Source organism: Sylvia atricapilla, chromosome 2, assembly GCF_009819655.1.
Source record: "Sylvia atricapilla isolate bSylAtr1 chromosome 2, bSylAtr1.pri, whole genome shotgun sequence".
NCBI classification, from domain to species: domain Eukaryota; kingdom Metazoa; phylum Chordata; class Aves; order Passeriformes; family Sylviidae; genus Sylvia; species Sylvia atricapilla.
Window position 1 is genome coordinate 44,981,094 of NC_089141.1, and position 16,903 is coordinate 44,997,996.

The 16,903-nt window shown below is 39.8% G+C and overlaps 1 protein-coding gene across 4 annotated transcripts in view; it reads right to left on the minus strand.

The window, feature by feature from the left end:
* Positions 1-16,903, minus strand: part of ATP8A2 (ATPase phospholipid transporting 8A2) — a 302,495-nt gene that overhangs the window by 232,814 nt on the left and 52,778 nt on the right. For all 4 annotated transcript variants that reach the window (XM_066313085.1, XM_066313088.1, XM_066313087.1 and 1 more), the window contains 8 exons: positions 15,918-15,995; positions 13,850-13,938; positions 13,100-13,144; positions 11,729-11,804; positions 4,981-5,086; positions 3,578-3,660; positions 2,055-2,104; positions 193-262 (listed from right to left, as the gene is read on the minus strand). In XM_066313085.1, the coding sequence (XP_066169182.1) occupies positions 193-262; positions 2,055-2,104; positions 3,578-3,660; positions 4,981-5,086; positions 11,729-11,804; positions 13,100-13,144; positions 13,850-13,938; positions 15,918-15,995 (597 nt within the window). The remainder of the gene's footprint in view (positions 1-192; positions 263-2,054; positions 2,105-3,577; positions 3,661-4,980; positions 5,087-11,728; positions 11,805-13,099; positions 13,145-13,849; positions 13,939-15,917; positions 15,996-16,903) is intronic.

A 16,903-nucleotide genomic window follows, 5' to 3' on the forward strand; every position in this document is an offset into this window, starting at 1 on the left:
TGGGCAATAGAAAGCCTAGCAGTCTTCCAGCCTGCAAAAGGAGTCAGAGCAGGAATGACAGCTCTCTTAAATCACTTGGCCCTAAACAAAAAGCCAACAGGTATTATGTATGAGACATGAAATGTCAGCATCAGGCACAGCTGTTGAAACAATAACTGGCAGTGTTCTCCAGGAGGCAGCATAATTACTTACAGCCCCTTTGCAGTAGAGACGTAGCTGTCCTGCCGGAGTTCGAACAATCACTGACATTCTCTTCCTGTTGCTATTGAAAGAAAAATATTTGCTTTCATTAGTCAAAGTGGTAAAGAGTAATTCCTGCTCTAGCCAGTGATTTTTCTCAGATGTATTTCGTGCATCTGAGATTAAATGGGATATAACAGCAGTAACTTAAGATCCCACAACCCTTGACCACAAGGAGATATATTAAATTGCCTATTTCCAGCTTCAGCCCTACATCTCCCATTGGCAAGAACTCCAGACTTACACCCAAACGTGAGCAAGAATATGAAAAAATAGGAAGATAGTATAAAATCATCTTGAAAGAAGGGGATTCACATTTATTATTATTATTCTCTCTCAGTTTTTCCTTATTCCTTAAGCAAAATTGCTTTGGGGACCCTAGAAATGGAATAATTAAGGCTGATTACACCTTGATTACAGGCATAACAGACATTGAAACAACCATCCACTGACAAGAGCAGTTATTTAACTTCCTAACTCGAAAGCAAAACATCACAGAAAGGAATCATGGTATAGACTAGTTCTTGGCCTCTATCAAGTCTTTATATTGGTCTGATTAGACCCACACAGTGGGAATTAAGTAGAAGGAAGTCAGACACTCTGAGCAAGGACAGGACAGCCAAGTTGGCAAATTCTTAAAAAAAAAAAATGTAGACATTAGCATAGTGTGCACCAACATTTAACAAAGGAAGGCAGGCAAGGATAATTTTTTAAGGAATTTCCATGTTTTACTTAACAATCTTTCCTTCAAAAGAGCCACTGCGAAAAACCTCAAAACTTCCAAGAGGCAGAGGCAAACAAATCAGCTGTCATCAAGGGAACCTTAAGAACATGCAGTTGCATATAAATCTTTTTCTTAGCAAAAGGACCAACTGGGAAGAATCCTCCTTCCCCATTACTTTTTTGCCAATGTGTACAGAGTGCAGAGCAATCTTCCTTCTCTTCTTGATGTTGCTTTGAGAAAAGTAATCACTTTTCAGAACTCAAGAACCATGTGCACTAAAGTACACTCTTGTCAAATATCATCAGACAAAACAAATCCATTCTGAAGCTTTCTGAAGAGGGGATGGAAGGACAGCAGATACCCATACCCAGAATTTGTGCCACATCCTATTGACACTGGGAAACTTCTGTGTGCTTTTTGAAAACTAATTACAGGACCTCCCTCAGTAGAGTTTCCTGTAAGGGAAGGTGCTACACAGAGGAGAAAATAAACAACAACAGAAAAAAAGCAATGCTGACCAGCACCATCCAAACTGACATAACTTTATCAACTGACAAAGAGAAAGCACCTTGTTACTGCGAGTCATTAGGGGCCTGATTCATCAAAGCTTTTGGTAACCCAAGCAGTGCTCATCCTAATGAGTCTGACAAATTAGGAGTGCTTGCAATGTTTATATTTTCATAGCTGGCATGGTTCTTAAGAAGAGGCTTCTTCTTCCAGGTGCAGTTTCCATCTACTCAAAAAGGAATTTGCAGAAGCAGTATAAAAGTGCAATCTCAAAGTATGTTCTCGAAGTAGACAAGTGACAAATCAGGATATCCATGAGTCACAGCAAGATCCTTCAAGGCAGAAACTTCTCAATAAATGAACAGAGCTGCAGTGGCAGGAAAAAGTTTTATGATCACATGCCAACAGCCACCAGTTTGTAACTCATTCATGGTACATCGAAAATAAGATGAAGGAGCAGGACAAAAATCAAGGAAGTTCTGCTTTTCTGCTGTTTCAGCTGTAACATTTAATTCTAAATAACATTTTTTATAAGAAGAGTTTTCTTATTACCCTGAATTTCACATATTAGAGGAAAACTTACCTGGAAAACTCCAGTACATTAAGAATTTCAAAGGTTTTCTCTTTCCCCAGCTACAAAAGAAAGAGTGCACTATTACAAAGTACAACTTACATTATGTTCTTACAAGGGCAAAGCCGTGAGCTGATCAGGTGTCTGTCTCACGTCCCAGTTTAAATAAATGTGGCAATAGCTCCCTCCACTGGTTAAAGCATGCAGAGCCCTATTTAATGAACTTAATTCAACATCCTGAATTGTGGCACCCTTCACTGACTACTGCTACACCATTACCACAACCTTTGACTGACCTCCCTTAGTATTTTTTTATTTGAATTCACAAAAATAATTATATTTTTCGTGGCAAAAAAAAAAAAAAAATTCACTGAACAGAAATTCCAGTTATCACCAGTAACTCTCTGCTGGGGCTGAGCAGGAACAACCTGAAGCAGGAGAAAGATTTTAAAACACCTGCCATTCCTGTTGTATAATGCACAGAAGGAGCAGTAGGAGTGACCAGTCAGAACTCCAGGTGTTGCATGCAGTTAAAGAAAGTGCTGCAGTAAAATCTAATTGCAGTACAGACATGTCCAAGGCACATACCAACTCAGCAACTTCTCCAAGATTAAAAGCACCTCCAAACTATTTTCTACATGCTGCCACTGATGTAGGCAATGAGGAGGGACAGGAATCTCTGGGAGTGACAGCTTTTATTGCTGGTTATAGATTAAGAATGCCCCCAGATTCATATTATGAGTACACAACCAGGCTGGGTAGGCCTGGCTGTTCCTGCAGAGAGAAGCATTTAGATGGCTCTAGATGACACTGTTCATCCTAAGCTCTCCTCTTTCAACTAAGAAACAGTTTGAGTTTGAGAATTCTTAAAAAGTTTGTGATAAGTCCTAGAAGATATGTTTCAACAGATTAGATTGGCAGTGTACCAAGAAATTTGAAAGTGAACACACCTGAGAGGAAGGCCAAAAAAGCCTCATTATTCTTAATAAGCACCCTACTAGCTACATCTGTATAAATCTGGAGCCACTTTAGCTTAGACTGCAACTCGAGTCTGAATGCGGCCCCGTGGGTCTGAGGCTGCCTGTGTCAACAGCAGTCCATTAGCTACACACCCCTGCATACACAGCTTGTCAAGCAGATACATCTTCTACTGAAGATCTCACTAAGAAGAAGGAAATGAAACATTTAGAAGAACAGCAGCCATGAAACACAACACTCAGAAAACCTCCCAGAGACATGAATCTCCTTCTGATGTGAACGTTCCCATCTGTGCTTCCTAGACAAGGGAAATATTTTTCAGGCACAACTGCTGTCATTTCCCATGTAAGTCTGCAACCCCATATCGCCCAAGCCACACAGAGGGGCAAAGGACTTGGCATCTTCAAATAGATTAAGATAACTTTTCTCAGTGTCCATAAGCCCTTTGCCTGTAGGATCCTCAAGGCCCTGGAAAAGGGCCTTCACAGGGACCAGAGAAGACACCTTTGTGCTCTGCATGAGGTTGGCAGCTTGTGCCATGCACTTCCACCACTTACCGCATCAATGATAACAGAATGGGGAGTCCGTCCCGTGAAGACATAACCAAGTTTTTTTGCTCCTTTCACTAATGCTCCTTCATCTGCCAAAACAAACAAACAAAAAATACTTCAATTTTACCTGGTATGGCAAAGAGGCCTCCAAAACCCATACTTAAATATGGCAGATTACCAAAACAGAATCACCTTTCCCAAGTACTCTCATCCATAGGATGTTAGAGTAGTTCTGCACGCCCTTCCACAAAAGCATTCAACATTTTAGTCCTACAAAGGCCACGCAATATCAACTATACAAATGTGGTACTCAATCTGTATAAAATATCCTGTAACTACCAAAGCATTGAACTCTTCTTGTGGAGGTGCCATACTTTTTCACCTGAGAAAGGGGAAAGACCTGTTGTAAAATCAAGATCAAAGCTCTGTTACTTGAAATTCCTGCAATGTGCATTTAATCCATTTTCTGTTGTCAGGGCACTAAGTTCAGGTACTACAGAAATACAGTACTGGAGACTCTACTGGGCAGTGTTATTAAGAGCTCAATTAACAGAGCTGCAATCAGAGCCAACACCTGTATCCCCCATAGGTAATTACAGAGCCTCCTTAGGGAGTAAGTGGCATTGAGCACAACCAGCCTATGGGTGGATTTGGTGCCTAATTCAAGCAACCCTCATGTCTCTACAGCTCCCTTAGTCTCCTCACAGTTCATTACACTGACCAGAACTTCCTCACATAAGCTCTTCATCCTACTTTTCAGACACTCTATTAAGACATAAATAAGAAATGATGCTGCTTCATCATGCAATACATCACTACAGTAATTCTAGAAAGATCTTCACTAACAGAGATAAACTCAATGGAGAGCAACATTGTCCAGTCTGGCCTCACCTAGCTCTCTCTGTGCTAACTGAAAGGAGTAAAAAAAAAATGGGTGAACGGCACGTCTGAATACCACCAAGATTTTGGAAGTTTTGGTTGCATCATGTATCAGCACTTGATAGCTTCCTATCTTGCTCTTAGTAGATACTAGATCAAGAAAGACAGTTTGTAGTCATGCCAATAAAGTAACTGCTTATGCAGAAACAAATCATAAGTTTCTACACACTCAAAGTCTTTTACTTTCACCCTATAGGAAGAGTAGACAGTCTCACGGACACAGAAGGGATCCTAAGCCCAGCTTATCTCTAAAGAAACATCATGGACTATGTGGTTTTGTAGGAAATATTCCAAAACAGTGTGTACTGATTACAGAAGATGCCTGATCTACTACTGGCATTGTGGAGGACATTTTGCTTTCAAAATCAAAGACCTTTGAAATAACCTAGAAGTTTATGGATCTTCCTTCCATGTACTTCTGTTCCTTCAACTCATTCCCTTCCCTCCCAAAAAAGAAAGTAACAACCAACCTGGAGAGGAGGCCTGGTAGATGATTGTATTTCCTTGTCTCTCAGGAACAACAGTATGACACACGGCCAGCAGTGTGAGGAACTCCTGTATATGTACAGCTGTGGGCTAGACAGGACACCAGGAGAGTGAGGTTTGGCATTGCACACAGACCAAGGCACCTGTTGTCTAAACTCAGATGATCTCTTATACGCCACAGACAAAAAAAGCCCCAAAGCATATTCTGCTCTCTATTTACAGCAGTTGTTTTGACCTCAGAACATTAAGACAGCACAGTTCAGGGTCAGCATTGATGAACTACAGAGCTACTGATAAAGACCTCATTTAAGCTGCAGAGAGCTGAGAAGGCTGAGTATTCCCCCACCCCTCACCCATAAAAACATTACTTCTTTAGCAACCCAAGCTTCATATAAGCAAAGACATCTGCCACAAGCTGATGACAATCTAGCAATAGGAAATAATACCAATGGCAGCTTCCAACAGATTGACAGCAGCCACACCAGAATTAAACTTGCTGCAATTGCACCCTTAGTGATGAACACCCAGAGCTGAGAGCAGCTGAACAGCCAGTGGAAGGCAACATCATCTGTCCTTCCAAAGGAATACAGCACCCAGCCAAGCATAAAACTTATCAATGGTCCCTACATATTCAGCATCATGAGAACAATCAACATAAACCACTATTCCAAAGTGCTTAAACAGACACTAGGTCTGCAACTCAGCAAAGCTGGCACTTAAATCACAGGTCTCTAATCAGCCAGCTGTGGCAACTGCAACCTTCAGTGATGTGAAATTAAGTCCCTCATCCCATTCTTCTCTCCTTTCCATCCCTGCATCTGGCACAAGAGTCATAGTCTCATAGCAGTCAGGAGCAGTATTCAGAGGCCCAGCTCAAACTAACTTCATCCAGAATTCACAGAGATCTTTAAGATGCTTGGCTGAAACAGCTGAAGTGAACACATGGTTCTCCTTCACCAGCTCTGCTATATCCATAACATCCACAGGTGGTAGCATCAATGTCTTGCATCACAGCAGCCATTTGCTCAATGGCTCAGACATGAACTTAGTAGTTCCACCTTTGCAGAAAGCCCTACTTGACTTTGCAAACTCTCAAAGAACTTTTGCATATAAAAATATCATCTAAGTTCAAAAGCTTTCATGAGCACAGCATATGCACTGGCAATATGAAGGCTTAATGAGTAAGAAGTAAACTACTATGAAAGTCACAAAACATGTCAGGTAGCAAACATTGTGGCAATGTGTGTAAACAAAGTAAGCATATCAGAAAGTAGTGTAAGAAGAAGACTGAAGACCCAAACCCTGTATTTTTGTTTTACTTCATGTACTTCACCACAAATATTTTCAAAGTAACTGTTTCACACAGGACCTTCAACTTTGCATACTGAAATTTCCAAATTGTATGGTCAAGTGGCACTAAAAAAACAAGAGCTGTTGCTTATGACATACTAGGGTGCAGAGGCTCTGCTCAGGAAAATTAACATATATTTACACACTACTGACTAAGTCTACAGCAAATTACAAGAGGCTACTGCTGTTCCATCATTTCCAGTCAAAGTAATGAAAATTTTATCTCCATGTCAAAAGGCACCGCCTGCCAGATTCTCATTTCAGCATCTGTTGCTGCAGACCTTTGATGTCCATCTTCCACTTTCATCACCTAGCCCCTTAACAAACAAGCTTTCACAGTATGTGTTCTATCAGCCGGAAACAACCTGTCTCCAGTAGTGACATGGATTTTAATCCTTCCTAACTATGTATTTATGTTTGCAAGCCAGCAACATAATTTGCTGCTGTCTTGGTGTTTTCACAGCTCACAATCTATTACAGGGCAACCTTCCAATTCTGTTGCAACAGATGACCAGAGCCCAGCTTATCACAACAGCTCCTCCACACAGCTGTCATTTGTTTCCCTTCTATATTGTTCCAGCATTGCCAATATTTGTTGCACAGACATGAATCAAGGTAGAGCATTCAAATTCCTGCTTTGGACCTGTGAACAGAAAATCTGTTCATGGCTTCTGTGGCAAAGTATCCTTTCCAATATGCTGAGTTGAATCCCAGCACAGGACAGAAGTCCCATACCTTAACCAATTCTGCTTTATTACTTATTTTCCTCTACCATATCTCTGACACCTCAATAATCAAATTCTTACTGGGGGTCTCTGTGAGATATTTCTTGCCTGTACATATGTTAAGGTCAGCCTTATTTCTTCCTGCCCCATTTTTTTGTTCTCTATTTATCTGTAGTTGGAACAAAGTTCCCTATTTTAATCTCTTATTCATCAGTCCACAAGTACTTCTCATTTTAAGTGCCTCCCTCTCTCATTTTTCTCCCTGTGTGCCAACAGCTCTGGGTGAAAGACATTGCTTCTTCCCTTGTTTGTCTGTGGGTTTTTCCCCAAAAATCCATGAAAAAACTAGTGTACAAATATCTACACAAGTAATATACTCCACTGGGTGAATTATTTTGTTTGCTGCCCCTACCAGCTGAGAACCACACACACATTGCAATGGTCTCCTACTTCTGGAAGCAGCTTCTGAATTGTTGCCTACAAAGCTCTATCCTCAGTGAAAGCAAAGTTTAGCTACCTAGTAGGCACAGCACTATCCATTAGCAAGCAAACCACTGGTCAGAAAGCAAGTTTTCATCCCTTCATGGTTCCTGTATTTAGAAGAACAAAAGCATCAGTCTTTTGGGGAGCAAATTGTACTGTGCAGAGCTTCACATCTGCACGTGCCACACACATCCCTAGCTGGACTCTTCACTCTGAAGACAAACTATTTTTTCTCAACTGTTAAAGAGTCTGATAAAATTACAAGGAACTGGTATGTGAAGTTAAAGATATCTTTCATCTTTTCTTTAATTGTAGCAGTACCAGATCAGTGCCTCTGTTTACAGTATTTCCAAGTGAACAGGACTGACAGTTTTTTGAGCAAATGGCCTAGAAATGGCCAGTGCAATATTAAAGAACAGTTTAACAACCCGAGCTTATTACTTTGCATGTAAATGGAACATTCTGCCAAGGAAAACTGTGAAAATGCCTAAGTAGTTAATTACAAAGGAAAATTAGGACTCGTCATCTCTAAAAAAGATATCAACTTTCTAGCCTTTAGTTCACTAAAGTATCTGGAGAGCAGTGTGAGGATCCAGCCATGCTGGACACCTCCAAAACAGTGAAGCTAGCAGGAGTGGAGGAGACCAAGATATTTCAGGCACAGACTTAAAGAAGACATTAACCAGCTTTTGAATATCAAGAGAGTTAAATGCAAGTTTATCTTGTCCAAAACCAATGAGATATGACCTATAATTAAAGATACTGCCTTGTAACTGAACAAAAGTACTACAGTCCCACGCACAATAAGAACAAAAGCAGATGAAAGAAAAATATATTGCACCAAGCTTTAACAATTTAATTGTGAGCTATAAAATGATGTGTTTGGACAGTTTTCCAGCAATCTGAACTAGAGCCTCCCATAGGCGTTTATCACCTGAACATGTTTTTTCCCCCCTACTGTATTTCAAATTCCAGTTTTCATCCCAGTTAGCAGTGATGTCTTTCTGGTTCTGCTTTCCTATGGATTTAAGAATCAGCTAATGATAGCTGTCATTTCAACAAAGCTTGATGGGATAATAGCCTCAATTCCCACACACTACACAAGAATAAGCAGATGTGTTGGTGAGGTCTCAACAAATACTTTCAGTGTGGTAAAGGCTCGATGTGAACACAACAGTTGTCTGCTCTGCCTGGCCAGCTGATAAAGTACTCATCACACGTACTCACTGAACCAGTTCAGGCATCTGCAGCTATACTATGTTTGCTGCTTCTTGGCCAAGAGATAATTTGGGGGCCACAGAAGACAGTTCATATGCAAATTGAAATTCACAGATGAAGTTCAGAGAGAACCCTGGGAGATATAGGAGTCTAGGATGAGAACTAAGTCTGTTAGTTCCTTCACTTCCTGACCTCCTTCCCTGCTCTCCCATCATCCATGTAAAACATAACCCCACATCAAACAGGCTTGCATCTCTGTGCTGGGTTCATTCACAGGACATACGCAACTAGCAAGCACCAAGCTAAAGACCATCTAGCATATTCACCAACATTCCTTCTAGTCTTAGAAAAAAAAAATGGATCTTTTCTTATTAGACTATGAGCTTATGCCATTTTCTCTACAGAAACAAGACAGCAGCATACCCTTGGTACAACTGCACAGTTCATCCAACAGAAGCCAATACAAAGAAGCAGCACAGGCAGACAAACTTGGTACTTTCTTCCACATTAAAATACCAGAGCAGCCAAGAGAAATCTCCACAGGTTTTCAAGACAAGTTATTTTTCCCTGGAACAATTCCTACAGGACAATAATTCTTAAAATGCTGCTCAAAAGTGGACTTGGCTATCAGTCAGCCCTTACACACCAGTGGCCCAGAAGAGCTATCAAATTCAGAGGTGATGCAGGATGCTAAAAATCTTCCTAGCAGATGGAAGACAGTCTCATGAGTACAAGTACATGATTTTTTATTTTCAACCTGGAAAGAAAATTGCTTGGCACTGAGACAGTTCTAAACTAACACTTGTGACTGAACTGAAAGAAAAAAAAAAGAATTAAAATCTTCAAGACCAGAGCAATGAACACTGAATGAGACTTTTTAAGAGATCACACTTACAGCTTCAGCTGCAAAAGGGCAAATGTTTGGAGGGAATTAATTGCCTGACTACAGCATCATCTAACTTCACTAGGTAGTTTATGCTAGAACACTTCAGTTTTTCACCACAGTTCACTAAATGAGTAGAAACTGACAGACATCTGCAAATAGCATCTAGAGTGATCAGCTGCAAAAAATAAGATAATACAGATTTTTAGATACAAAGATGCAGTTTATGCATCTCACCACCTGACATAATGCAAAAAAGCTAAAAGACCCTTCCCTCCACCAATATCCTGGAATTCAGTCCTCCTCTCACCCACAGCCTGACAAACACACCCCAACATGCTCAGCAAACTGTCATAAGCAGTCCTTGCATTACCATGCCTTGTGCTAAATCACCACTTGCCAGAGGGTGGCACCCATTCCACCAGTAGAGTCAGGCTCTGAAAAAATATCTTTGGCCTACACAGGGTACTTCTCATTAGCCAGTCATTTCCCCACTGATTGCCTGAGGGCTGAGTTCACACAATATGCTCAGCCCAACAGCCAGCTGTGCAATAACATCAGTATTTGTCTGTTTAAGTGGCCAGCAAAAAATAAACTGGATACAAAAAGTTTCAGCATAGAAGACTTCTGAACTGTCTAGACAAAATGACACTTAAGGAAGCTACCAAAATCCCTTATTTGCCTGCTACAACAGCATATATTTCTTCTATCTCCCAAAGCAGAAACTACCCAGAGAAGATCAAATAATTAGGTAGCTCCAAAATAAGGGGCCATCTCAAGGCTAAATGAGAAATTCCATCTCACAGCTCATTTGAGATACATCCTTTCTGCTGAGTCTATTAAATTATGCCAAAGCATTTTTTATATGCATACCTAAAGCAGCAGCAGCCAGAAAGAGCTTGAAGACATTTTATCTGCAGTCTAAACCTACACCAGAATGAATACCTGGAGTTTGCAACTGGCACAAGCCATAACTGTAGCCATAAATGAACAAATAGAACACAAAGGAACAGGACAATGCACAAATCTTGGCTGCAAGTCATGTCCAGTGGGCAATCCTTCCAGTGTACATGATTACAAGAGCCACGCAGGAAACCAGGGCACAGTCCTGAGGGGGTCACCTTGCTGGAGGTTAGAGCACAGGAGCCATCTCTAGGCTCCATCACCCTGCAGAATACATAGTGCCACACCAAGTAATTATTTCCTTATGGCCTTCACCCCATGCTGCAGCTCTTAAGTACTGCATAGCAGAGCAGAAAGCAAAGCTTTCCTGCACACAAACTGTACCTTTCAACTATATTTCAGACGCTCATACTAAACTTGACCAGCCCAGTTACAGAAGCTACACTGACTAAGGAGAGCAATCAGCTGATTGAGTTTGTGCCTGCCAATGCTCAGACCTATTGTGAGACAGCCTGCAGAGAACAAGGGTCATGCTTTTTGCTAAGTGAATTAATTGTCTGGTGTCCAGTCAGACACTTCATAGCCACATGATTTCCAAATAAACAATGAACTGACACTGTAAAGACTAGGACCCTTTAGGACTCAACAGCTAGACTAAGACTACTGATCATTAAGGCTCATGCCAAGTTTGAATTTGCAATTAATTCCCATCTTTTACATCCTTTACATAACTAGAATTTCAAACACTTGCAGTACTCAAAACAAGGCTCATTCAGAGCCACTTTGTAATGCTACAGATTACAGTTAAAAACAATATAGATGTTTCAACACTCCAAACAGTTTTTCTTTAAAAGAATTTTAATTTCTATCATACCTTGTTACAAAGCATTATCTTCCATATACAGCAGAATACACGAAGCTGCCATAGAGGTAGCTAGAATCCATATCAATGCCACTGCTTCTTTAATTCAATTGTAAGAATTCAATTTAATTCAAGTGGGCAGAAAGGCGTTGGAAGGAGCTATTTTGATTCCAATTTACCCCCTCTGTGCTTGCATGACAGACTCACAGAGCAGACTTAATCACACAAATAGATTTGTTCAGCATTCAATTCCAGACAAGCCTAGATTAGGGCATTTAAGAGGCGTGATATTCAAAGAACAGACTTACATGATCATTTTCAATGTTTTGCAGCAGTCTTGGGTCATCAAATTCACACGATTCACTGGTGGAAGGAGGTAGCTGGCTGCAGAGCAAAACAAGCATATTCAAACAAGTGGCAACATTGCCAATCTTAGTACTTCATCTATTTTCTTGGGAAGCAAATTTAAAAAGCAAAATAAGATCTCAGTGTCCTTGAAAGCATTGTGAAAAGATCAAATGAGTAATGCAGCAAGTGCTGAAAATGAACACCAGCAAGAAACTCAAAATGGTTATGGCTGACAGTGTATTTCAGAAGATTCAAATGTCAATGCAGCTCCTGGGACAGATGTAGTAACAGCAGTTTTTAAGCACATTTAAGATAAATAGATTTCAGGGTGGCTTGCTCATAAAATTGATCGAAGTTCAAAATCTCTAAGTTGCCTCCCTAGTCAGAGCATTCTGCTTCAAGCTGATCCCTGGAGGATTTTAAGTCTGTGTACTCCAAGTAAATACATAGAAAAAACTTTCACAGAACTGAATAGAAAAGAAAGGTACAAGGAAAAAAAAAGACAATGAAAAAAACAGCAATATATTGGAAGAGGGATCCATAGAAATTACATCTCAGCAGAAGAAACACGTAATTTTAACACCTTCCTAAAATATGATCACAAAAATGAGCTGGACCAGTGGAGAAGCCCAGCTTAGCTCATCACCAAGTGCTTTTCCTAACAGCACTCAGTGTTTACCTGTTTCTTGGGTGGGAATTCACTTCTTCCCTATATTTATTATTTAAATTCATGTCAGCCCTCTCTGGCTATTCCCATCCTTCCCTATAATCTTAACGTGCTTCACTGACACCTGTGTAACACCTCTGGGTCTTCACTCATTTCTGTCTAATGGGACAAACCCATCACCTCTATTCATTAAAGCTCCCAATAAAAAGGAGAAGGATTCTCTGCACATGATAGGCCTATATATCAACCTCTCTCCCAATTTAATTACTAAAACATGGCATTTTAATAAAGAAGTCCCATTTCTTCTCATTGTCAGGCCCAAACTTAGTGATTGCAAAGAGCAACATTCAGCCTCTAGCTGGGGTAAGGTTCCTGTAAAGTAGGCTAATTTTAGCTTTTAACTTGACCACTGCAATTATAAATAAGCACTGCATTAGCATCCCAGCCACTGCCTATTCCTCACCCCCTTCACATATGAAATCTCTATGCAGAAGAGTAGATCCATCACCACCCACCAGCTCTGCATTAGGCTCCCACTGGAAGACCATTTTACTCAAACACATTCCTCCCTTGGGCTCCTTCCAGTCCCAAATTGGAAAGCAGTCTTTATATAGATTGTACCCACTCTGCTATACAGAACACAAATATCTTGGAATGTATTTACCTGAAGTCTTCTGATGAACGTTCTCTTTCCAACTCAGGAAAGTGACTGAGGAGGAAAAAAAGGAAAAAAGAACATTTATTCCACTTTAGTAACCAAAAAAAAAAAAGGTAGAAGGCGAAGATCAATGAGTCATCCCACAAAAGCATATGCTGAAACCATGGGTTCAGCTGTTCATACATTTGAATCAAATTTTCTGCCTTTTGAGATATCTAATTTAGCTAAGATGAAATTCAAAGGTTAACTTGCACCAAGATCTTAAGACTACCCATTTAACATGAAGCAAATACAAAGATTTAGATGACTCAAAGGGATCCTTTTGATAGAACAGAATAAAACCAGTAAGCAGGTATCTCTCTCGCAAGGAATATTAAGCTCTATGACTACAACTACACCTGAACAAGATTCTGGTTCTTTTCAAGTCACAGAAATATGACTGATAATTGCTACCCTTGGGCTGCAACTTCTTCCCTCTTGAAAGGCCAGAGCTTATCTAGCACTTGTGGTTTTGCTTAAATCATGAACAGATAAGTTAGGAAGCAAGTTTCTTAGCTTCATGTGAAGTACTCCCCACGTTTTACTCTCATAATTTGCGCTGCAGGACAGGAAAAGGAAAGCTATTAATTAAGACCACAAAATATGCTAGAATATAAATTGAAAAACAGAATGTTGTAATCCTTTTCCAGTATAAAATTTTGTACCAGTAGTGAGCATGCATTAAGCTACAGAGTTTTTTTAAAAAATCATACCTACCCATATGTCACTCCAGCAATACTGCATTTCTTAAAGTTCATGATATTGCATGTTAGAGTACCTGTTTTATCAGAAAACAGGTATTTTACCTGGAAGTGAAAAAACAAGTCTGATTTTCTACTTGCATAGTAGACAAAAGTCAAAGTGCAAAATAGGAAGATTCTCAGAGACATATTGCTCAAATGTCATAATATTGGCCAATGCAGGCTTATTACAGCTTGATTTGTCTACCAAATCTACAGAAAAATCATCAGGCAAATTATTTAACTGTATTAACTTTTTATCCCTACATGTGGAAGGGCTCATACAGTAGGTATCAATTGCTAAGGCTCTAATGCGGTCACTAGAGATGTACTTGGTTGTGTTACTTGGACATTTCCCACATCTCTTCACTGTACTAATCTCGAAGAGTGAGACTAGAAATGAAAACAAAGACTGTTAGGATTGTTGAAGGATCACTGGAATTTTATACACTGAAAATATTCTTCATTTCAAGGACCACCAGGAATGTTTGGGGATTTTTCCCCCTATCTATAAGCACAGAATATGCTACAGTAAGTCCAACTGGTATCCTGCAGGCAAACAAAAGCTGTTTTTTCTGATGTCCAGTCATGAACAATCCTGAAATACACAACACACAGCCACAATCAGCACTGCCCACAGTAATAACCCCTTAATGGAAACAATGACTTTAAGGTAGATCTTGGAGCATTAAAGCAATGTGACTTCTTGGAGCATTAGCAGATTCAAAATTCCCACCTTCAGTGGGTCACAACAGACCAAAACTAGCTGCCAGTTGATACCACAGTTGTACCTCTGCACCAGATAAGACTTTCATACAGCAACATGTAGGAAGGGATGGTGGTAACATGAAACAACTTGAAGACCAAAATAATTTGACTAGAGTTAGAAGAAGCTTTTCCTCTATAATTGCCATTCCATTAAAGACAGTGCACTACAGTACTTGTAAGATGATCCTTTAGCTATGCACTACTCTGCTCCTGAATAGCATTGGAAATGAAGCCTTTGCAAGCCAGAAGTCAATGTGGGTACCCAAACTTCTGAGGAATTTTAAGTCATTAAAAGTAATTTTAAGTCATTCCTTTTATGGTGAAATTATTATTATTATGGTGAAAGCCCCACAAAAAACCACAAAACAAAACAGTCTAGTTACACACAATCACTAGTAAGCCATTCCTGAAAATAACATATGTGCCACCAACATACATTATGCCACACATCCTTTACTTCTGGAAAAAATAGCACTATAATCTGGAGGTTGATAATTTCACATCAAAGTGATTTAAACAGAAATCAAATTTCAGCATTCATAAGAGAAATGCCGATCAGATTAAGCAGGAAGAATATTGATTACCCCCCTTAATGAGCAGGATTATTATGCATTTCAAATACATAAATTGATGGCCAAGGAAAAAAGCTACCACTTCTCAACAGTACTACAGAATTCCAATAGCAAAGTCATATTTTTCAGTAAGCCTGTTTTGGGAAGCCATTGCAGTTCAAAGAAATGTCATCTGCAAAATAAACAAAACTACAACAACTAGAAGTTAATATACAGTTATCTTTATCTGAAAAGAAAATATAAATGCTTGAAGGAACATGACATCTAAATTGGGAATACAACTACTTTTTTTTTACTTGCATCTCCTGTGAAGCAGTCAGAAACACCAAAAACTAATAATATTCTAGGCTGTTGGCCTGCTCTTCAGCCAAGTTTAGCCCTGCATGTTCTGTTCTGGCATAGACAGCCAAAACCACAAAACATCTCTCACCTTTGAGAATAAAGTTTAGAGTGAGTATAAGGCATAGTTTCAATTCCCAAACATAAAACTGCCTATATGACATTACATTTAATCCTTTGACATCTCATTATTTCACTTATAAGACTCAGACTAGAGAAAATAAAAATGTCCCATTAACCTGAGCCACAGAGCAACCAAATAAAGCTGATTTGTACATCTTGTACAAGTCTTGTACATCTTGTTCTCATACCTTCACTCTTGAGAGAATATATCACAATCATGACACTCAGAAAATGTTATCTTACCTGCCCAAGTTCCTCATTAAGGTTTGAGGTTCTGGCCATTGCGGGCGTATCTGTTTCAGGGTAATACATATCTACGTCCTGAAATGAGCGCAAAATTAAGACTAACGTTACACAAATTAAACACTAAAGTCTCTGTTCTTCTTTTAGTCAGCTACAACTTGGCTTGACTGTCTTAAATACTGTGACTGGGCATTCTGAATGCTTGAGACAAGCATCATCCCAGGATGAATATAGGTGTCTCCTTTCCAAAGTATACCTCCATCCTACATGGACATGAGAAGAGACATTCATCTAGAGGTAGCTAATAAACTAAAGGTGCAACAGAAAAAAAACCCAAACTCAGCACAGCAGAAAGAAGTTCATGCCTTTGCCATGCTAATCACAGGTGCTCAGTTACAACAATCCAGCCATGTCTATGAGAGACAATTTTAGTGGCTCTGTGAAATAAACTTCTTCTGTTACTACAAAGAAACAGCTGCTACACACACCCAAGCAACCTCTCTGATATGCAGCTCTGCTACATTTCAAGCAGCTCAGGGAACAGACATAATAAACTTCACTTACATGTGTTTTATAGGAACCTATTACATTACTCAAAGTCCAAGGATTAATGTGTACCAACAAAAGGTATTCCACTTGGTATGTCCAGCTTAAGAGCCATCATTACCATATTTTTGGCCCACACCTTGAGAAAGTCAAAGCTTCCCTGAACAGAAGGATCACTGTTTGCATGAGGCAGCATCAACTTATCTCTTTACAAAATGGTCCATTACATCCCTTACATCATCATGGTCCATTCCAGAGATGACCTTAAGGACAGCCTCAGGATGCAAAAACAAAACAAACCAAAACCAAACCCCACATCTTCAAACAAGTCTAGTCTTTTCCTCTGCTGTGTCTGAGAGAAGCTATAAGACACCAAAGAGTTTTCAAGAGATAATTACTGAATGTGAGTCAGCAGAGAGACCTCCTTCAACCAAGAGCTG